At 42.7% G+C, this 23,732-nt stretch overlaps 1 protein-coding gene across 3 annotated transcripts in view; it reads left to right on the forward strand.

Moving 5' to 3' along the window:
- The window catches only part of DCAF5 (DDB1 and CUL4 associated factor 5), a 102,248-nt gene extending 78,997 nt beyond the window's left edge, over nt 1-23,251 (forward strand). For all 3 annotated transcript variants that reach the window (XM_070417712.1, XM_070417700.1, XM_070417708.1), the window contains exons 8-9: nt 13,038-13,165; nt 19,521-23,251. In XM_070417712.1, coding sequence (XP_070273813.1) covers nt 13,038-13,165; nt 19,521-21,284 — 1,892 coding nt within the window. In that variant the 3' untranslated portion in view covers nt 21,285-23,251. The remainder of the gene's footprint in view (nt 1-13,037; nt 13,166-19,520) is intronic.
- The last annotated feature ends 481 nt before the right edge of the window (nt 23,252-23,732 follow it).

Consider the following 23,732-nt stretch of genomic DNA (forward strand, 5'->3'; position numbering starts at 1 on the left):
TCAAGTATTGCATGGATATTTGGCCCAGATCAGGGATCTACAAAATTTTCTGTTCACATACCCACCCCCACAATCATTTTTTTGAGTTATAAGTTACATATACAGAGTATATATATATATTTTTTAAAATATATTTTATTGATTTTTTACAGAGAGGAAGGGAGAGGGATAGAGAGTTAGAAACATTGATGAGAGAGAAACATCAATCAGCTGCCTCCTGCACACTCCCCACTGGGGATGTGCCCGCAACCAAGGTACATGCCCTTGACCGGAATTGAACCCGGGACCCTTGAGTCCACAGGCCGATGCTCTATCCACTGAGCCAAACCAGTTAGGGCTAGAGTATATATTAAAGTACACTTTTATTTAGGCATAATTTAAACCCTCTGCTAAGATGCCCACCATGAAAGGGTGCTTGTTGCCCTGAGGTAACTTCATTGATAAGAAAGTTTTCTGGAATCCTTACCCTGCGTCCCTTTGTAATCTTTTGAATGTGGCTTACTGAGAACGGCCTTATTATCATCCTTCCTTTTCAGAGCCTTTTACTCATTTGAAGGTGGCTCTCATGTCCCCTTCTCTACCTCCTCCAGAGATAGAACCCCCAAGTTTATTTAGCAGCCCCTCAAGGAAATGATATCGATTTCTTGAATGTACTCATTTCTTTCCTCTAGATTTGTTCTACCTCTGTTTAAGGATTAACTGAATAATGAATAAGTGCAACAGATGTAGTCTGACTAGAACAGAGAAAAGCTTTGGCTCCTTGCTACATGGTGTTTCAGAAAGTATACAGGATCACAAAAGCTGTTTTTGGAGTTCACAGACCCATGATCCACTCATACTTAGAGTTGGCTAGAAACCCCATAGTTTCCACCTGGGGCTGTGTGGTTGGTCCTGGATCACAGCCTTTATTTGGTGCTTGGGTTTCATTGTACAAAAGGACAGGACCTTATAATTATTTCTCTTGTTAGATTCACTAACTGGTAGTTGAGGTGTTTGTTTCCTGCTACTATTCTAACCCACATTAAAAAAAATGTTTTTTTCTATTCTTCCTTGTTCTTTTTTCATTTTTATTTTACTTTTTACTATTTTTAGAGTTAAGTACTTTTATTATCAAAGTAATACAGGTACATACATTTTAAATCAAATAATATTACAAAGCTTTTTTAAAAAAATATATTTTATTTATTTTTTACAGAGAGGAAGGGAGAGGGATAGAGAGTTAGAAACATCGATGAGAGAGAAACATCGATCAGCTGCCTCCTGCACACCCCCCACTGGGGATGTGCCCGCAACCAAGGTACATGCCCTTGACCAGAATCAAACCCGGGACCCTTCAGTCCGCAGGCCGACGCTCTGTCCACTGAGCCAAACTGATCAGGCAAGCTTTTTTTTTTTTTTAAATGCAAGTTTCTTTTTCTTCCTATAATAAACATAATATTTTAAGTTTTAAATTTTGGCCATTGTCCATTGGCTTTCTACTACTGAAATTAGCCAGTTTCCCCAAGTAGGAATCTTTGATTTTCTATCAGGAGGATATTTACCTAGCACTTGAACTATGGTACCAAGAGCCAAATAGGGCAATAGAACTATGGATCTCATATCTATACATAGATTTTTGTTTAATCCCCATTCCCCCTTCTGTGTCTATTCCCAGTCCAAAATCTCTTTCAGTTGGCAACCCCCAGGCCTCTGCTTTTGTGTGGGGAAGGGGTAGTTTCCTGACCATGTGTACTAGGGAAGGGTGTGATGGTGAAATTGCTCTTTCACCTCATCCTGTTTATAGCCCTACCCTTCAACCTGGCTTCAGGGATTCTTAGCACCTCTTATTTTTCTATGTAATCTCTCTATTTTTTAAACATTGGTAATTCATAGTTCAAAAAATATTTGGCAAGGTTCAGCAAACTAAACATAACATATAAGGGCTAGATGTGGTTCTTGGATTCTAGCTTAGAATGCTTAAAGGATGAAAAGTCTGTCAGGAGATTTCTAATCTAATCTACTGCCTCTTTGATTTAAACAAATATGGAATGAGGCTGGACTCGCTCTCTATGCATGCCAGTTGAACATAAGATACTAAAGCAGTCTGTTACAGGGAAGTTGGTTTGCTCTTATATGCCGTATGGCATAATCAGATGACAAGCAATCAGCATTTATTGAGTGCCTGCTGTGTGCTTCACAGTGTATGCCAAATGCTGGGAGAGCTAGATGGAGAGAAGTCCTGAGTGTGAGCCAAAAGCAAGGGCATCTTTTTCTTTTTCGCTCTTCTCTTCAGAAAGACTGACAATCACTGGGGAAATTTTTTTGCTACACAAACTCCAGAGAGATGAAATTTATTCATTATATAAACAACACTGACAACGAATTGGCTAAGTAATTCTCATCAGGCTTCCTAGTGGGCTGAGAAAATCATTTTGAAATGTAAGATATAACCCCATTGTAAAACTTGTTAATGGCAAGATTAGGCTTGATATTTTAGTTAAGGTCACATAACTCATTTCTAAAAACCTCTTTAAAAATTAGAGGAGGACTAGAACTGGGAATTTTACTGTGGCAAAAAAAGCCCATCAGAATATGTTTTACACCTCTGCAGCACATAGGAAGAGCATCTGTTTTCCTGTGATAATTCTGAAAAGAAAATAAATAGACCTGCAGTTAAGTATAGTCACTGTGGTGTATTGGAAGGAGCATTGGGCTTAAAACCATACCTGGTTTTGAGTCCAGTGCTGCCTCTACGTAGCTGGTCCAGTGATCCATTCGAGGCAAATTATGTAACAATTGTCTGAGCCTCAGTTTCTTCTATAAAATTGCCTCTGCACCTACCGCCCCAAATCATGAGATGATTTTTTAAAATATTTATTTATTTGTTTATTTATTCATTTTAATATGTTTTTATTGATTTCAGAGAGGAAGGGAGAGGGAGAGAGAGATAGAAACATCAGTGATGAGAGAGAATCCTTGATCGGCTGCCTCCTGCACGCCCCACACTGGGGATCAAGCCCGAAACCTGGGCATGTGCCCCAACCAGGAATCGAGCCATGACCTCCTGGTTCATAGGTCAACGCTCAACCACTGATCCATGCTGGCCGGGCTCATGAGATGATTTAATAGTCTTAGAAGCTTTCTGAAAATTGTGTGCTTTCAAATGTAAGACATTGTTATTCTATATAAAATAAGACCAGTGCCTATATATATATATATATATATATATATATATATATATATATATATATAACCCTAATATGCAAATAGACCAAATGGTGTAACAACGGAACAACCTGTCATTATGACATGCACTGACCACTGGGGGGGGGTGTGCAGAACATATCAGGAGTTGGCAGCAGGTGGCAGAGCGCAGACCATGGTGGGCGTCAGCTGTGGCGGGATGGTAGAGCAGGTGAGTGGGGGCACCAGACCAAGGCGGGGTGCCAGTCACTGTCATCGGGGAGAGCCTCTGGTGGTTACTGAAAATTCTTTGCTCCTGCAGACCATGGTCTCACCCAGTGCTTGCACCTGCTGCTGGCACTGGCCCCGCTCACAACCGCTGCTGTCTCTGGAGCCGCTGCTTGCACCCGCTGCCAGCGTCTGGCGCCAGCCCCAATTCCTCTGTGCTGTCAGCGTGTGAGAGCAGCAGCGGCAGGAGCAGGGCTGCTGGCAGACAGGGGACTGGGGCTGTGGCAGAGGGGCCGGGTGGGAGCGTGGAGGATGGGCTAAGACCCGCCCCTGTGCCCACTGCAGCCTCGCGGCCCACATTTCCTTTCAAGGTGCACAAATTCGTGCACTGGGCCCCTAGTAGATCCATAATTTCCAAAGCATTTTCTCCCTCGTAACTTAAGTATGGACATAATGGATTTGGTAACGTGTGGTGGAGTTGGGTGTCTCTAGAAAATATTCATATTGTCCTCTCCTTCCCATTCCCCTAATTCTTGTTGGAAAGGGCTTAGGGTTTTCACAGATAGTGTTGCTTCCCCTGAGACATGCCTCTACACTAAGACCTTACTCTTTATGGGAAGAAGCAGAATGTAATTGAATTGGTAGGCCTGGGTTTAAATTCCTAATCCATTCATCTTCTAGTTGGAAGTTTTGGGAAAATTATTTAATCTTGTCAAGCTTCTGTTTGTTTGTTTTTTAAATATGTTTTTGGTTTTTCTGTTGTGTGTGTGTTTTTGTGTGGTTGTTTTTTTAGAGAGAGGAAGAGAGAGAGAGAGAGAGAGAGAGAGAAACATTGATGTGAGAGAAACATAGATTGGCTGCCTCCCGACCAGGGATGGAGCGAGCAACCTGGGCATGTGCCCTGACCAGGAATGGAATCGGCAATCTTTCAGTGCATTGAATGATATTCAGCCAACTGAGCCCCACTGGCCAGGGCCAAACTTCTGTTTCTTCATCTATAAAATAAGAATGTTAACAATAACAATAGTAATATCTACCTTCTTAGGGATAAAGAGAGAGAGCCCAATCTGGTATCCAACCCGCCACTTTTTGGTGTATGGAATGACACTCCAACTAAGCCACACTGACCAGGGCTCTTTTTTTTTTTTTTTTTAAATAATTTTTTCCATCATCATTTATCCCACCATACTCTCCTCCACCTCCTCCCCCCCCCTTAATAATTAATAAGAAATAATTGTTATTTCTCATTTAAAAAACTTTCTCCCTTTTAACTTTCTTCTGAAAAACTACTTAGAGACCAAGACATTGTCCTCTGGTGCCCTCCTGAATGGTCAGTTACATTGTTTTTGCATGAATGTTGCTTTTGACTATGTAGTTTAAGAGGGGAAAAGTTATATGACAAGTTTTTCCCTGAATGGAGGGGGTAAACATGCAGTTTCATTGCCAAGTCACTGCAGCTACCCCCACTGCCAGTAGGCTGATGAAGTAGGCTGGAAATAGCTGTAAATGCATTTTCAGAGGCCTGCCTATGTGTACATGCTGTCTCCTTTTTCTGCACATGCGTTGACTCTCAATGAGTTAGGCCTGGGCACCTGCTTTTTCCCCATGTAATTAGAAGAACAACTGGTTTTAATTGGTACAAGTAGTTGGTTGCAAACACATGTGAAGTACAGATGATGAAAGAAGAACTTAGCCTAATTGACTTTGTGCAATTAAGCATTGCTGTCTATGGGCACCTTGAGCTTTACTGACAGCACTGCCTGTCCCCATCTGGCTTTTCTTAACTCTTAAGTGGCTCATGATCCCCAGGAGATAGCCACTACTCATTCTGTCTTGTCAGTACCCTGATTGTACTTCTCTTTATGGTTTGAAACTTGGAGACCTTAGGATTGTTCACTCAGGCCTTTTGGAATTGCTAAAAGGATGTTTAGAAAACTCTTTGAGAGATAGCAAAGAAAAGAACTAGTCCCTTTACTCTTATAGCTGTATATTCTTTCCTTTTAAAAAAGTTTTAATTAATTTGAGAGAGAGAGAGAGAGAGAAACATCGATTGGATGCCTCCCCGTATGCACCCCAACAGGGGATTGAACCCAAAATCTGGGTACATGCTCTGATCAGGAATAGAACCAGAGACCTTTCAGTGCATGGGACAAAACTCAGCCAACTGAGCCACACTGGCCAGAGCTATAACTATAAATTCTTAATTCTACCAGTGGAGTCAGGAATGAAATAGATTGCCTCAACAGGTACTTATCAAACCAAACCTTGGTTCTTGAATATCTCCCATCTCAAACAATTCAGTTCTCAACCAAGTTGTTCATGAAAGAATGTCTCGGTTGTTGAACAACACTTTGGTTCTCTGCCCAACAACACTTTCATGCTGATATGACTCAGTTTACCACTAAACCTTGCATTGTTAACATCTCATGAAATTGTGCTTTGGCTATTTTTTGTGCCTTTGTTGCTGCTTATTATTATTAAACTAGGGGCCCAGTGCATGAATTCATGCACCTTGAAAGGAACTGTGGGCCGCGAGGCTGCAGTAGGCACAGGGGCGGGTCTTAGCCCATACTCCACGTGCCTGCCCAGCCTCTCCAGCCATGGCCCCCGGTCCCCTCTCTGCCAGCAGCCCTGCTCCTGCTGCTGCCACTCCCATGTGCTGGCAGTGCCAGCCCTGTTCGCACCTGCTGACAGTGTGGAGTGATTGGGGCCGGCACCAGCAGTGGATGCGAGTAGTGGCTGCTGCCCCAATTGCCCCTCAGGAGCAGGGGGAGGTGGAGAAGCCCCTCAGGGGTGATCAGGGCTGGCAGCCGCTGCTTGCACCCGCTGATGGCGCTGAGCAATCGGGACCGGTGCCAGGCACCGGCACCTGGTGCGAGCAGGGCTGGCCGATTCCCACCATGTTCCGCGTACACCCCCTGATGGTCAACGCACATCATAGCGACTGGTTGTTTGGTTGTTCAGTTGTTCCGGTTGTTCCACCGTTTGGTCTATTTGCATATTAGCCTTTTATTATATAGGATTGTACAATAAGTCATTCTAGGTCCTAAGAAGGTTAGTGATAACAGCAAAGTGAAAAGGAAAGATGTGAGAACAACAGTAGAGCTTAAAAAAGAAAAATTTAAAACATAAAGAGGCCATCAAGAGTGCTAATGTTGCCCTAGCCACTTTGCTCAGTGGTTATAGTGTCGGCCCACAAGCTGAAGGTCCCAGATTTGATTCTAGTCAAGGGCACGTACCTCAGTTGCAGGCTCGATCCCTGGCCCTGGTCAGGTGCATGTGGGAGGCAACCAATCAATCTGTCTCTCTCACATTGATGTTTCTATATATATATCTCCCCCTCCCTTCCACTCTCTTTAAAAATCAATGGAAAAAATATCCTCGGGTAAGGATTAACAACAACAAAAAAAAGAGTGCTGATGTTATGTTGCTAAGGGTGTGAAAGTGCTGATGAAACAACGATCACGAGTAATTGAGAAAGGTTAAAACAGAATCATTTGGGCATCTAGAATGGATTAATCCCATTTACACTATTTCTAATGGGAAAAAAATGATTCAGTTTTTTAGCAAATCACTTCTTGAACAGCCTTCTGGAACAAATTAAGTTCAAGAACTGAGGTTCCACTATGATAGCTTCAGCCCTCTCCTTCAAGCCTTGTTCCAGAGAAAATGATGAGGGCATTTATTTCAATTTGTTTATTTATTGAGTATCCTTATATAAAACAGTATATTATGCAAAGCCCTTTGAGCAATTGAAAGATAAACACTTTCTTGCCCTTAAAGAACTTCCAATCTGAGGGGGATGAAAAAAGATACGTATGTATGGTACTCTAAATTTAAAAATGAGTTCCAAGGCCCATAAAAAGGATGATTAAGGAGGGCTTGAAGAGATTGTGGGTATCAGTAAAATTTTCATGGGATTAGCATTTCAGAGGACCATGAAGGATAGGTAGGATTTTAGTCCCTTTATTTCTCTGCTCTTACCATAGTTAAAATACTTTAAAGAAAGAAAGGAAGAAAATGAAACATTCAAAACTGACAGCAGGAAGAAGGAGAAAGAGGAACACTTGGACAATCCACATGTTGGATGATGGAGCCCACTAATAGAGACTGCATTTTTCCCTGCATGCTTATATCCCATGGTCTAATACATTCACATCTTTTCATTCATTTATCCTTATCAAATATTTACTGAAAACCTATTATATGCTCAGCACCATTTTATAGGCTTGGAGTACAACAGAGGAACAAAAGAGCCCTGCCAACATGTAGCTTACATTCTAGAGGGGAAAGCAGACAATGAACAACAGACACAATAAATTATATACTATGTTTAAAAAGTTAGAAGTACCATGGAAAAGGAAACGAAGAGCAGAATAAGGGGGACAGGAAGTGGTATTGGGGGAGGGGGATCAGGGAAATGCAGTTTTTGATAGGATATTTCGTATAAGCCCCATGGAGAAAATCACATTTGAGCAATCCTCAAAGTGGTGAGGGAGTTAGCCATGCAGAAATCTGGGGGAAGAACATTTCAGGTAAAATCAGTGCAAAGGTTCTAAAGTTAAAATGTGTCTGGTGTGTATGAGAAACAGCAAGGAAATCAATCTGTTGAAGCAGAGCGAGGGAGGCACGAGAGTATGTAGGGGTTGAAGTCATAGAGGTAAGTGGGACACAGGGTGTCTAGTCATGGGTTCTTATTGTGAGTGAAATAGAGAGCCATTAGAGAATTCTGAGCAGAGGAATGACATGACCCGACTTATTTTAACAGGATCACTCCAGTTACTGAGTTGAACAAGGCTGCCAACCATAGAAATGAGAACTAGCAAGAGTGTCACATTATATAGTTGTGTGGTGATAGTGGCATGAACCGAGGCAATAGCATTGTAATCTAGATATACTATGAAGGTAAAACCCTCAGAATTTCCTGATGGACTAGATTGGGGAAGATGGGGAGCAGTGTCCTGTTCTGTAGCCCCAAGTGCCATTGAGGACCACTTTGTAGCATGATTGATAAGTTGTTGTTAGACTAAGGCATCAAAAAAACATGACCAGGTTGCTTTTAGCTTTTGAGTTGAAAGCATAGTCATTCTTGGGGGACTTTGTTGAAGCAAATTAAATTGACAAAAAGAGAAGTAACAAGTTAGTGGGAAATGAGAGTGGTGTCCCTGACCCTTGAGGAGCCTGAGGGACAAGTCTCTGGCTGAATGTTGTGAAAAGAGGAGCATAGGTAAAGAAGGGGAGGGAAATGAGGACCTATACACTTGGAGCCTTCTAAGGAGCCTTCTCTTCTCTAGGGGAACATTTGGCCTTGGCATTTTAGAAAGGTCTTTTTCAGAGTTCTAAGCAAAGGGTCATCTCTGAGTCCCTTTGTGTTTCCTAAATCCCCTAAGGTAGTGAGTGAGTCACTGATGTTGGAATCTTATGAGATGGCCCAATTATTTTATTTTCTGAGGTTTTAGAGTCAAGTGATTTATAGCCTTCCCCACCTCCCTATTATCTCTACTGAACCAAAGGAAAGATGGAAATAAGGGAACTTTGGCCTTGACTTATTAAAGAGACCTACAAAGTGGTGCTAACATGTTTGGTTGAGCTGGCCAAACTGTTGCACCAGAGAAATGACCATCGGTTTGTACAGAACTGTACAAATAAATGACAGCTCAAGGATGAGTGCCATTTTTCCTGGGTGTGTCCTAATTTATTCATTGGTACCCATTATTAATGATTAGGTCATGGCTTCATTTGGTAACCATGGGTGAGGTTGATCCTCACCAGGCCCCTGACCTATAGTCTAGAGATAACCCTCAGGGGAGTATATAGGTCATGTAGTTGTTGGAAGAAATAATCTCTGCCTAGCTCCTTTCAGATTGATCCATCTAATGATGGGCAGGGTCTGGCTAAGTAATGGAGGAGAGGGAGACCCCAGCATTCTTACTGATGCTGGTATTTTTACTTTAGCCATTTCAGAATAAAGAAATCTTACCTATCTGAATTACTCAATCTCCAGAACTGATAAAAATTTATTCTCTAAAAATCATTGTATCTAACTATATAGTAGCAGCTGTAGCCAATCACTTGAAACCTGGAAACCAGAAAAGAAACTATAGAGAACCTTTCTGAAGCCCTTTCATTGCTATGACTCTGTGTATATAGCTTTGGTTTACCTTAAACAAATGGAAGCAATAATTCTTTCTGTAGCTGTTTGCACTATCAGTCTCTTGGTCTATTGGCTTCCTCCTCTTTTTCAGACTTCCTAGGTATCAGTTTGGGTGGAAAGAAGAGAAAAGACTTCATATTAAAATTGCTACCGAGAGAGAAACCAGATGAGGTTACAGTGCACGAAAGAGTAATAGAAACGGGTTTTCCGTGGTCTGGAATTTTCAAGCATTGATACCCCATTTAAATTCAGGACTTAAAATGAAAACCAGCCCTGGCTAGTGTGGCTCAGTTGGTTGGGTGTTGCCCCGTGCACCAAAAGGTTGCTGGTTCAATCCCTGGTCAGGAGGCAGCCAATTGATGTTTCTTTTTGTTTTGTTTTTTTTGTTTGTTTTATTGCTTAAAGTATTACAAAGAGTATTATATATGTCTCCTTTTTTTTTTTTTCTCCCCTTGACCTTCCCTTAGCCTCCCATACCCCCCGGTGTCTTGTGTCCATTGGTTATGCTTATATGCATGCATACAAGTCCTTTGATTGATCTCTTACCCACGCCCCCCAACCCTCTCCGGCCTTCCTGCTATAGCTTGACAGTCTGTTCAATGTTGCTCTGTATCTATTTTTGTTCATCAGTTTGTAATGGTCATAATTATCCATAAATGAGTGAGATTATGTGGTATTTTTCTTTCATTGACTGGCTTATTTCACTTAGCATAATGCTCTCCAGTTCCATCCATGCTGTTACAAATGGTAAGAGTTCCTTCTTTTTTACAGCAGCATAGTATTCCATTGTGTAGATGTACCACAGTTTTCTAATCCATTCATCTGCTGATGGGCACTTAGGCTGTTTTCAGATCTTAGCTATGGTAAATTGTGCTGCTATGAACATAAGGGTGCATATATCCTTTCTGATTGGTGTTTCTGTTTTCTTGGGATATATTCCTAGAAGTGGCATCACTGGGTCAAATGGGAGTTCCATTTTTAACTTTTTGAGGAAACTCCGCCAATTGATGTTTCGCTTTCACATCAATGTTTCTCTCTCTCTCCCTCTCCCTTCCTCTCTCTCTCAAAAAAGAGAAAAAGAAAAAGAAAACCAATCTATAAGATAAAGATTTAGAAAGATTTGGAAATCAGTTTTGAGCTTCTTACTTCATTCCTATTCAAATCCTTTCATTTCTCAAAGGCTACCAATATGGTGGAAAGGTAGTAGATTGGGCATTATAGCCAAATTGACTCTGACTCAAATCCTGGCTCTGCCATTTACTAGCTATATGACTTGGAAGAAGTCACTTAAATTCTCTGAGTTACTTCAGTTCCTTTTCTTGGAGGCACTTTAATCCCTTGTAGGATTAAACAAGAGATTGGTACTAGGTTTAACCTGAAGTTTCTTTGCTAGTGACCATCCCCATGGGGGTATAGATAGGAGTAGGATGTTGTTAAACATAGAATTCAGAAGAGACCATGAGCAGGAATGCTATTTGTTGAATCAACCTCATATAGAACAAAATTAGACTTGAAGGAACTCCTTGGTGGTGGTGAGATTCCTGTATTGAGACAACTGTTTTAGATTCCTTTTATTTTGGGTAGATTCAGGTTACTTTTCCCTCTCATCACTCCAGCCTAGGAATGCAGGGCACTGAGGCTGTCTAGGGGATTCTGTCGTGGCATCCTACTTTGGTGCTTTACCTTTTCTGATCCTGCTTTTCTTCATAAAATCATAACAGTTCTATGTCTAGTCACTCTTTTCCTTTATGGTTTATTAGCAAATTTGATGTTAGGCTGAGATACGAATAGCTTTAAATGTATTATCCATCCTGGACAATTTAAATATTAGTAATGTCAAGTATGTGGCAGGGAGATTAGGCAAAGGATATTTTTTTAAAAATATATTTTATTGATTTTTTACAGAGAGGAAGGGAGAGAGATAGAGAGTCAGAAACATCGATGAGAGAGAAACACCGATCAGCTGCCTCCTGCACATCTCCTACTGGGGATGTGCCCACAACCCAGGTACATGCCCTTGACCGGAATCGAACCTGGGACCTTTCAGTCCGCAGGCCGACGCTCTATCCACTGAGCCAAACCGGTTTCGGCAACAAAGGATATTTTTGTCACCCACTAAGTAGAGGAAGTACCTAGTACTGTATAAGTTGGCACTGTGAAGGGACAGATCAGTACAGTCTGAGACATTAATGTTATAAAAAATATATATTTACATGGCAATAAAGAGGAATATCTTCCATGAGGCAAAAGAGTTGTTGTATCGGGATGCCAAAAGCAGAGGACCCCCTTCCCCAGAGCCAGAATGTTTCTAGAGAAGTGATGTTTTAGTCATATTCCTTCCAAACACCGAAACAGTACATGTTTGGAATGATATTTGAGCAAGATGGAATTGTGAGCGCGATGGTGTGGAATGTCAAGCCAAAACTAGACCACTAGGGTATAGTTTCTAGGGTATGCCATGCTCCTGGTAGAGACTAAGAAGGTATTTATTGCTTAGGTAAGTGAACACTCATTTGTCTGTGTCTGAATGCATCATATTTGCCAGTTTGCTAGGGTCACAGGTTGGCCTGTGTGTACTGAGCTGTTGTTGACGGTTGCTCAGAAGCAACCTTGCTCAGGACTTGGGTGCATGTGTTCTGTGTGACTGTGATGTCCTGACCAGTGAGGTTGAACCTTTGGGATTATCCCAAGTTCATAAATGATGACATATTCATTTGTGGTGCAAGTGCCAGGCCTCTGGTACTTTTCTCAGCCATTGAAGAAAAAAGTTTATGGGATGGTCTTTAAAGTACAGCTTTCTATCGTGGCCTCTTGATTCTAATCCATACGTGATGTCTTTAAGGCCCACACACTTTAATTCAGATTCTCAAAACTTGGGCTCTGCTTATTATGAAAGTGACACAAATCTCCTCTCTTTATCCTTAGTTCTTCTCTTCTACCAGGGTAAAAAAAAAAAAAAAAAAAAAAAAAGTATATCTTCCATTATTTCCCAGTGGTTTTATATATTTGTTTGTTTTGTTTACTATCTGCATCATAGAAATTGAGGGCAAATGGACCAGAAATGTTTTTGTGCATTTGAATAATTACATGTTTCTGGTTCTGCTTGTCCCTGGCTTAGCTGCCTAACTGTTCCCAAGCAGTTCCATCTCATTTTGCTCATGACTGACTTTTTCTTAGGTAACACTTGGATGCTATCTTGGTATCAAAAAACTTATGAAATGTTTTAAGTGGATGTAGCTTCATTGACAATGGAATTACAGTGGGTGGGCGTGGGCAATGCTTAAAGGCTAAATAAAGGCTCTTGGTAAGAGCACATATGCTGAGAGATATTTCATCTTCCCTCTTCCCATAGCAACTTTATCTGTAAGATTAAGCTATCTGCTGGTGGAATAGTTAATAAAGAAACTCGAATCCAATTCAGAGCTGTTTGCCTGCCATTACTGGAACATATATATTTTCCTCATTTGATTTTTGTTTCCTTCTGTCTTCCCAGGTGGCATTGGTAGAGTGGTCAACGGAGCCTTCATGGTGCTGAAAGGGCATCGGTCTATTGTTAACCAGGTCCGATTTAACCCCCACACCTACATGATCTGCTCTTCTGGTGTAGAAAAGATTATCAAGGTGAGGCACCTTCCTATTCTGTCCTTTTAGAGAAATTATTACAATTCACAGTTGGAAGAAATGTATGTAGGACCTCATATCTAAACATACTAACAGTCTATTAAAATTCTCAATTATTTTGGCATACTACAAAATATTGACAAATTGATTTTAAAAAGAGTAGTTTAAAACTTAACTCCTTTCAGGACCTTTTTTTTTTTTTTTTTAAGATAAGGAACAATGTGTTGTCATTTATTCAAATACTAGAGGCCCAGTGCACGAATTCATGCACTGGTGGGATCCCTTGGCCTGGCCAGCAATTGGGCGATCAGGGTGTCTTGCCCAGTTAGTAGGGAGGGACCGTGGGAGGTTGGTTGGCTGACCCCATTGGGGCCATTGGGGCCAGCGGGGGGGAGGGACCACGGGAGGTTGTCTGGCCGTGGGAGGTTGGCTGTGGGAGCGCACTGATCACCAGGGGGCAGCTCCTGCATTGAGCGTCTGCCCTCTGGTGGTCAGTGCACATCATAGCAACTGGTCAACCGGTCTTAATGGTCGCCGAGGCTTTTATATACATAGATATTGATGTATTAACTCACAAGATATTCACTTAGAGGCTTTTGTAAAGAACTGGGTTTTGAAAAGCATCAATAGAAAACAGAAGAATTGTTTCTTCCTCATGGTCAGAAGAGGTAAATTTACAAAATGTGCAGTGTCTCTCTTTTGGACACATGATAAACCCTGGCAGATACTTTATGTAACTTCAAGAAACAGAAATTGCTTGCCTTCCTGTCCTTGAAGCTCTAGAGATAGCCGGGCCTAGGGAGCACCCTCTTGCAGCTTCTGGAGGTTGCCAACATTCCTTCACTTGTGGCCACATCACACTAGGGTCAATATCTTCAGATCTCTCTCTGCTCTGTCGTTATATCACCTTCTCTTTTGTGTCTCAAGACACAAAAATAAAATAGTCACTAGGCTTTGAAACTATCTGTATGCTGCAACATTTCCAGTGGCCTTCGATCTTGAGTCTGATGAATTCTGATGTCTAAACCCCATCTGGAGGTTAAGAAGCCACCATCCCGCCCTGACCAGTTTGGCTCAGTGGATAGAACGTCAGCCTGTGGACTGAAAGGTCACAAGTTCAATTCCGGTCAAGGCCATGTACCTTGGTTGTGGGCACATTCCCAGGAGGGGGTGTGCTGGAGGCAGCTGATCGATGTTTCTCTCTCATCGATCTTTCTAACTCTCTATCCCTCTTCCTTCCTCTCTTTAAAAAAAAAGTCAATAAAATATATTTAAAATTAAAAAAAAGAAGCCACCATCCCCTTAGTTCAGTGGTTCTCAACCTTCCTAATGCCGCGACCCTTTAATAAAGTTCCTCCTGTTGTGGTGACCCCCAATTTCATTGTTACAAATTGAACATAATTAAAGCATAGTTATTAATCACAAAAACAATATGTAATTATATATGTGTTTTCCGATGGTCTTAGGTGACCCCTGTGAAAGGGTTGTTCAACCCCCAAAGGGTCGCGACCCACAGGTTGAGAACCGCTGTTTTAGGGGGAAAGTAAAACTTGGTTTGTGATGATTTGGTAGTTTTCATTTTGTTTTGCTCTTTTAAAAAAGCATCTAAAATTAAACCAAGTTATATCTGAGGCAAGGAAAGCTATCAGAGATACAATGTTAGAGTTTCAGTCAATATGCTTATTTGTCCTTATTCCAGCTTCTTGTATTTAGATTTTGTTGGTCCTGTGACTTTCATGATTGCATGAATTTCCCCATAGGGCTAGAACAGGATTTATAGATCATTTTTATTGACTTTTTCTTTTTACAGATGATGATGTTTATGATATAAATTAACTGGTTGAGATTAATTACACAGCTACTTAATGGTAAAGCTAGGATAGAGCCCTGTTCTTTGTTCTTCCCAGAGCACTGCCACACTTACCATGCTAGTGGGAAGAGGGCAAGCTGATGTCCTGCTGCACTTGATCATCTCAGTAGTCCTTGACTTGAGCAGTCATTGAATTGGCCTTGTCCCTTGCATTACTGTCCTTTCTCCTTTGGCCTATGACTAATGGGTTGGCATGCCCTCTCCAGGTCTGTTGACGTCATTCTTTTTCTCAGAGAGCTCTGCTTGGGCATCTCCTTTAGAAGAAAATTTCCTGCATTACTATACAATCTGGGATGCTTCTGTGCTGAGTCTCCCCAATTACTATTTAGTCAACTGGAATCCTTACCCTAAAGGTCATAGGTTGGAAACTAGCCAAGCTCTCAGGGGAGAAAGAGAAGAAAATGTTTTCTCTGTGAGGTTATCCAGACTAAACGATAGCGCTTACTGCTTCTAGGTTCCAGTAGGGTCTGAATCCTGTGCCACCAGGAGGCACGTCAAGCCATTTGAAACCTTAAGTCAGTTGGTACCCTCAAGCAGCTTTTTGAGTCTGTCTCCCATCTGTCAAGTGAAAACGCTAACCATGAAATGTCACCCAGGAGAGCCTGTGAATGACCCGTGCCTATCAATTTCTCACTGTTTTAATAAATGTCACTTTCCTACTTGCTGTTTCTGAGAGGGTCAGTGGCTCAAAGAACATCATCCCACCATGCTCTACTCCAGCCTGACTCCTGCTTTTCTCTCTCTCCACTTTATCCCACCTTCTCCCTGTTTGTCCTTCACTGCTGCCTTTCTAGCCCAGAGGAGAAGAATCCCTATTGTCAGGGCCAGCCTTTTCTCACCCATAACAGGTTTTCTGCCCCCCTGAATGTTCACATTTAGCAAAAGAGGGGTCTATTTTGTAGTTAAACACAAGCAGGGGCAAGATGGGGCAAATAATATTTTTAAAAAAATTTTTTTTTTTTTCAGAGAGGAAGGGGGAGCGAGAGAGATTTTATATAAACATCAATGATGAGAGAGAATCATTTATCAGCTGCCTCCTGCATGCTCCCTACTGGGGATCGAGCCCCCAACCTGGGCATGTGCCCTGACCGGGAATCAAACTGTGACCTCCTAGTTCATAGGTCGACGCTCAGTCACTGAGCCACACCAGCAGGGCAAATACTGACTCTTCTTTTTTTTTTTCTCAAAGACCAATATTTTTTCACCCCATATGTGTGATATAACTATTGTGTATCATTTGTGCTAGGCCCTATAGGGAACACAAAGGTAAAGAAAGGTAATGCAAGTCCCCTAGGAATTGATGACCTGGTATGAGAGACAAGAAATAAAGATAATGGGAAATGCAATAGGTATACAAGAGACATTAAAAAGTGCTGTGGGAGGAAAGAGATATTTTTTCCCATATGGGGGAAATCTCAGTTTATGTAATATTTGAACTAGATTTTGAAGAATAAACACTGCAAAAAAAGAACAGGCGTAATATTGGAAGAACATTCTAAATGGAGGGAATGGATATTTAATTACTTCATTGAATCAACAAATATTTATTGATCACCTACTGTGTTCCAAGCATTGTGCTTATGAATAAATGCTCAGAAGCAGCAAAGTGTAGGACCAGTTTAGGCCAAAATGATAATATTTGGGCAAAGTGAAGAGCACAAGAAGGGAGGACTAAGATATAAGGCTAGGAAGGTAGGCTGGAGGTGGGCCAGATTAAAGAATGTGGAGAACATTTGAAAAAGAATTGAACTGTATCCTTTTCATTGGCAGCCTCTTGAGCTAAACTTTTCACTGGACTTGGAAAGAGAGAGCTGCTCATCCCTCTTCCTTTTCTCATGAGCCTTGCCCTATGAGGAGGCATGTCTAGCTACCTTTCATATGTCACAGGAAGTTGTATTTTCATTTTTCACTTTCACTGTAAAAAAATAAACAATTTCACAAATGCTTGAAATTTATATTATGGATGATAGAGGACTAAGATAATAGGGACCATCAGTATTCTTGTGTTCAAAAGTCTCTTTGAGGATGAGTCTGAAACTTTCTGATTGAGGCATTCAGCTGCTAAATGAAAGAAAGCACATTTATTGGTGTTTTGGTATGGACTATAGAAATGATTCTTATTTCTACAGCTGAGAAAAAGGACTTTCTACAGAACAGGGTGAAATCATTTGCACAGGGACATGCAATGGGGCTGGGGTTCCTATCTGTTCTACCTGCTCCAGCAGCTCTGTGCTTCAAGTCTCCTGAGGCTAGAAAACTGGCTGTCTATGAATCTTAGGATTGGGTAATACATCTATTCACTGCTTAAATGAGGGAGCTGAGCTTCACCCAAGGTCACCAGCTAAGTAGGAGCTGAGTGAAAACCCACACTCAAGTCTCCTGCCTCCTGTTCCATTACTCCAAGCTTCAGGAATGAAAGTCTGCCTCAGCTTAATGTATTCCAGAGTCCAAATAAAAGCTGACTTTCAGTGTTTTGGTTTTCATTCCTTACATGAAGACGTAGGGCTCTGGGTAGTAGATTAGAACCTCAAAACTAGCTTATTGGCTAGTTAGACCAGCATCTTGCTTTTAATATTTTGTGCTTCTGTTAACAAATTCTGAGTTTCTGTGAAGTACATGTAGATTTGGCTTCATGTTTGACCACATGGTTGGTAACATTTCACCATTTTTTAAACTGGGGAAGTGTGAGATTTGGTCCAGAATATAGTGTAGAACCACAAAACATCCTAAGGGTTTTGCCTTTAGTACCCCTCATTTTCCTTTCTAAGCCACAAACTTCTATTCCTTTGGACATCTGTTCTCAGAGATAAACATTTATCGTTTGAGCCTGTTGCTGAAGGCCCTGTTTAAATGTTTCTCAAACGTTGAATCTCAAAAAGGATTTGAGACTCTTTAGCTATATTTGTTATTTTCTGCTACTTATTTTCTACTGACTATGTTCTAGTGTTTCTTAAAAGTTGGTTCCCCTCCACTTGCTCATTCCTTGAGTGCTTGTTAAACATTCAGAACCCTGACACCTCCCCATGACTTATTGAATCAGAATCTTTAAAGGTGGGTGGGGCTCAGGAGTCAATGTTATAATTATTCTTCAGGTGATTCTTGTGCAACTCCAGAATTTGAGAACCACTGTATTCAAACTCCCCTGGGTGAGATTATGTAGCTGGAGCGGGGAGAACACCTGAGGAGTTGTAGGCAGGGCACAAGTTGGAGGAGGAATGAATCTGAATTGGGAATTGGTAGAGAGCTAACCTAGAAGGTTTCTTCAGCCCCTCTTGAAGTGGGGATCCTCCAAAGAAGCGCTACCAATCAGGAGTTCAAGTAAAGCACGGAGGGAACAGGCTTCAGTAATTATGGAGGCAAATTTGGCTTTGGATAGCTTTGGGGAAATGAAGCCATTGTCTTGACAGCATAGGGAATGAGGAGCCACTGTTTTCTGGGTTGGGTGCCATCTAAAGATAGACACCAGCCTGTCAGGCAAGAAAATCGCCTGGAATTTTATCTGAGTTGCCATGGCTACTAGCTGATCTAACCAAGCTTCTTTGTGCTGCTCTGAGGACCAGTCTGGCAGTCAGGTGAAGCTAATTGTCCTCATTTGCAGTGACAGCTTAATTTACCTTGAACTTGATTTTTGCATAATTTATTCAACTTGTAAAGTTGGGCCTTTGCATTCAGACAGACCTGAGTTTGAATCCTAGTTTAGCCACATTTTAGCTATGAATCCATGTTTCTGACCATGGAGTGGAGGGATGTTAAGGGATGGGGCTGCAGTCTTGCGGTGAGGGGTGCCCTATCTATTCCTGCAGTAACAAGAGTTGAGGAGCAAGCCAGCAACTCCCTGGTTAAGAGAACCCAGTTTCCTGGGTAACTAATGCCTGCATGTCCAAGAGGGAAGTGCAATGTAGGCAGTTGGCTATTCTCATCAAGCTCCAGAAGCAATTCCCATTAGTTAAAAATAGAAATGTTGCAGTTGGAGGGAAGTGGAGTTAGAGGCTAAAATATTAACTGTCACAGAGGACTAACTGCTGGGTCTGTTTTGCTTCGGCAAAGTGGTGCCTCTCTGTGCACAGCTTCAGTCTTCTGAGAGTTTTGAACACATTGGCCAATCTTTAAATCCTCTATCCTCTGAGATTATGAAGAGTAGTATTATAATTTTCATTCTAATAGAGGGAGGAGGTGAAAGGGGCAGGTGGGTTTGGGGGGAGATGGTGGGTGATTATCCTGGGCCTAGAGACAGGACTTAGGTCTCATGACTAATGCTGCGGCCTAGACCAGGCTTTTTCCCACGTCTGACGTTAGAAGCCTCGGTTTTCATATGTGCCCAATATAATCCAGTCTGATAAAGACTATTTTTAAAGTTGGTTGACAAGTCCTGGCTAAATGACAGGAAGGATCTGAGAAAGCTCTGCCTTGGTGTTCTCTGTTGCCACCAGGTTTAGAATACTTTCCAATCAGCCCTCCTTGGTCTTGTTTTCACCTTCTGTGCAGATCTGGAGCCCGTACAAGCAGCCAGGATGTACCGGAGACCTTGACGGTCGGATTGAGGATGATTCCCGCTGCCTCTACACCCACGAAGAGTATATCAGCCTCGTGCTGAACAGTGGGAGTGGCCTGTCGCACGACTACGCCAACCAGTCTGTGCAGGAGGACCCCCGGATGATGGCCTTCTTTGACTCGCTGGTGCGCCGCGAGATCGAGGGCTGGAGCTCTGACTCCGACAGTGACCTGAGCGAGAGCACCATTCTCCAGCTGCACGCGGGGGTCAGCGAGCGCTCAGGCTATACCGACTCCGAGTCCTCGGCCTCGCTGCCCCGCTCCCCGCCACCTACAGTGGACGAGTCTGCAGACAGCGCCTTCCACCTGGGGCCCCTGCGGGTCACCACCTCGAACGCAGTAGCCGCAACTCCTCCGCCACCCGCTTGCGAGGATGCAACTTCCCGCCAGCAGCGCCTGTCGTCTCTGCGGCGCTACCAGGACAAACGCCTCCTGGCGCTCTCCAATGAGTCGGACTCTGAAGAAAATGCCTGTGAGGTTGAACTGGACACGGATCTCTTCCCCCGGCCTCGGTCTCCCAGCCCCGAAGATGAGTCCAGCAGCTCTAGCAGCTCTAGTAGCTCTGAGGACGAGGAGGAACTGAATGAACGCCGAACGTCCACCCGGCAGCGGAATGCCATGCGGCGCCGGCAAAAGGCGCCCCGAGAAGAGAAGCCCAGCGCCCCACCCAAGCCCGCCAACACCTACATTGGAGAAGACAACTATGATTATCCCCAGATCAAAGTGGATGACCTCTCCTCCTCCCCCACCTCCTCTCCTGAGCGGAGCACTTCCGCTCTGGAGATGCAGCCAGGCCGGGCATCACCAACTTCAGACATTGAGTCGGTGGAGCGCAAGATTTATAAAGCTTACAAGTGGCTCCGCTACTCCTATATCTCCTACTCAAATAAGGATGGAGAGAGCTCCCTGGTGTCTGGGGAAGCAGACGAAGGGAGAGCAGGAACCAGCCATAAGGACAGCCCAGGCCCTTCCTCCAGTAAGGAAACCTGTCTAAACACCTTGGGGGCCCAAAGGAGCCAGGACCTACCCCCTGAAGGCCGCAGCAAGGATGCTTTAAAAGAAGGGACTTCTGCTAAAAATCCCAGCATTGCCCCAGGCCATGAGCACAGTGGCCACTCTTGGGCCGAGGCACCAGAGGACACCGCTCAGGACACTAACAATAGTGGCTCGGTAGAACACTCTTTTGAAACCAAGAAGCTCAATGGAAAGGCTCTGAGCAAGGCCCTGAGCAGCCGGGCCGAGGAGCCGCCTTCTCCTCCTGTCCCCAAGGCATCTGGCTCTACTCTCAACAGTGAGTCTGGGAACTGTCCCAGGACCCAATCTGACGACAGTGAAGAGAGAAGCCTCGAAACCATCTGTGCCAACCACAATAATGGACGCTTACACCCTCGCCCCCCTCACCCTCACAACAATGGACAGAACTTTGGGGAGCTGGAAGCAGTGGCCTGCTCTTCTCCAGGACATTCAGACAATGACCATAACTTGTCCTTCACAGGGGGACTCCTACACAAAGATTGTTGTGGGTCTGAAATGGCCTGTGAGACCCCCAGTGCTGGAATGAGAGAGGACCCCACTGACTCCCCAGGCATAGACAGCAGCAGGGCTGTTCATGGCCATGGTGGCCTCAAAAGGCACCGAGTCGAATTGGAAGATACAGATTCAGAGAATTCCTCCTCAGAGAAGAAACTAAAAACATGATATATACAAAGGGAAAACAAAAAGCTACAAAAAGGAGCTTTACAAAAAAATTTTTAATCCTGTTTAGTGAATACAGAGGAAAGGAAAAAAAGTATTAAAGGCACATAAAACCAGGGCCTGAATTTTGTGTCTGATGCTGCTCCCTTCTATTCAACAATGGGTCTGATGTTTAGTTGTCCATTGGCTTGTGCTGTGCTAAGAAAGGGAAAAAAACCAAGTGACTCCTTTCTAGTAAAACTTGAGCATAGTGTACCTGTGCAGATTAGATTCCGTCAAAGTAAACCCTTGTGGAGACATTTGATTTGTTCTTGTGTGTGTGTACACTGGTACGCGTGAACTCATTGTTTCAGACTTATCCTTAGTTCTCCATCAGAAAAGGATCTATGGATCTGTGTTTTTTTGCCATCTCACCTTGTTTACATGCCATAGGTGTTCTGGTCTTAACGATGAGTACCTGCTAAGTCAGGTTGTGCCACCAGTGAGTAGTGGATTTGTGCTGAAAGACTAGGGAGGAGAATAGAGACAGACCTTCAGCCCATTGGCTGTGCTGGAAAGGAAAGCATGGTTCCTTTTTAAAGAAATCTTCCATGTTTTCTCTCAGTAGCACTTCTACATTGCGCATTTAACATAGACGTACTAAACGTGAAGCATTTTTAATGCTAATAAGAGGTTAGCACTTAAGATCGGATTCAAGAAGAACATAGATCTCTGATAAATTTCACTGATTACAAATTGAGTGATGCTGCAACACATACTATATGGAGGCCATAAAATATAACTAGTTGTGGGTAACACTTTAACCAGTTAGATACTTAGTTCTAAGAGACACTCAGAAGGCTGGCAGGCTCTTCCTTGGCCCTATGGGATGGCGTCTAGGCATATTGAAAGAAGGGGGAAAAATAGCTGTCAAGAACTTTGTGCTCAAACTACTAAAGTGGATGTTATTATATGTGTGTTAAAAAGTGTAGTAAAGAGCAGAGTGTGGTACTATATTAATTTAATTCAACCCAAAATGATTGGTGAGAATTGGTGGGCCTAGCGTCTTCCCCCAGGTTTGCAATTGACAGAGGCTGTGGTGTTCTGACTAGATCTTGCAGAGCAGTGGACATCTTGAAGTAACAGATTCTTATTACGTAGGTCTGTTGGGAGGCAGTGTGTGTGGAGAGAGGAGTCACTGGTTTAAGACTCTTGGCTCCTAGAAGAGACTCTGTTTCATTGAGGTACATACAGATTGAGACGGGAAAAGACCAAGAGATTTTCAGCATTGCAATGGTAGTTACAGTCACTTGGTTATCAATGAAGGGTTGTGCAAGACAGGAAGGACTAAGGATGACCAGATATCTTATTGTCATAGATGTCATGAAAAGGCAGGAGAATAGTGGCAAGAAATGAGGAAGAGAGAGAGGAGAACACAATCACTTTCTTGGGCACAAAGGTGCTAGACAACTAGGAGCCCAGTCAGCATTGGTGTAGGCGAGAACCAATGTGTGACTGGTGTGGCCTCACTGATCCTTTTAGAGAAGGACCTGCCCTACTGGAACTGGGACCAATGGGAGAAAACCTATGCAGGATGAAGACTCGGATGGATTTAGGCACGGGGGGAAGAGGGGTTATTTATAAATAGAAGGTTGTTGGTTAAGCCAAAAGGAGATAGCTTGCTAAGCTTTGTGAAAGGAAAGATGTGCCTGGTCTGTGTGATGTGACTTGGGAGTGAAAACTGTCTTAGGAGAAGGAGCTGAAGGAGTGTGAGTAGCAGTGGGGATGCTTACAATTTAACAATTGTAATCTCACTGGGGGAATAAAAATGGTTCTGTAACCATTAGAATTGCTTTGGATTTGTAATCAAAATGGTTTTATGATTTGTCTTTGACTATTCACAGATAATTGTAAATTCTGGTTTTATAAGCCCAAGTCATTTTACATTTGCTTTTCCAAAATTTATTAAATTGGAATTTTTTAATCCTTTATATACTAAAAAAGATATAATCATTCAGTGTGTGTTTCTCTTCCCCTTCCTAGTCAGCATACCTAATCTTTTTGTTTTATTTAATCAGTAGGTATCCTTTTCTGACTTCTCTGATAATCCACATATCTTCCTGGGGAATAAAGAAGTGGTTCAAGTTCCCTTGTGAACTAGCCACTTGGTAGTTACTGTTCCCAAATGCAGAATTTGGTCTTTTCATGTTAAAAAGCCTTCATCTCATTTGGGTACTCAAAAGAGAAGTCAAAGTTTATTCTGGTTCAACTTTAGTATCCAAGAAAGATCCTTTTTTAGTAAGGATGCCTTTCATCCTTGGGAGAGACTCTTCCCAGCACCCCAGGGTCAGCGTGCCAGGAGATAGGCCCTCAGGATATCCACAGGAGCAGGAGAAATGCTTGTCTCTGTGGCCACTCCACTCTCATTTCTAGAAATCTGTCTGTGATTGTGGTCCTGGAAACCTGGCTGGA

The sequence above is a fragment of the Myotis yumanensis genome, unplaced genomic scaffold, assembly GCF_028538775.1.
Source record: "Myotis yumanensis isolate MYYU_CA2020_CCGP unplaced genomic scaffold, mMyoYum1.0.hap1 SCAF_1, whole genome shotgun sequence".
NCBI classification, from domain to species: Eukaryota; Metazoa; Chordata; class Mammalia; order Chiroptera; family Vespertilionidae; genus Myotis; species Myotis yumanensis.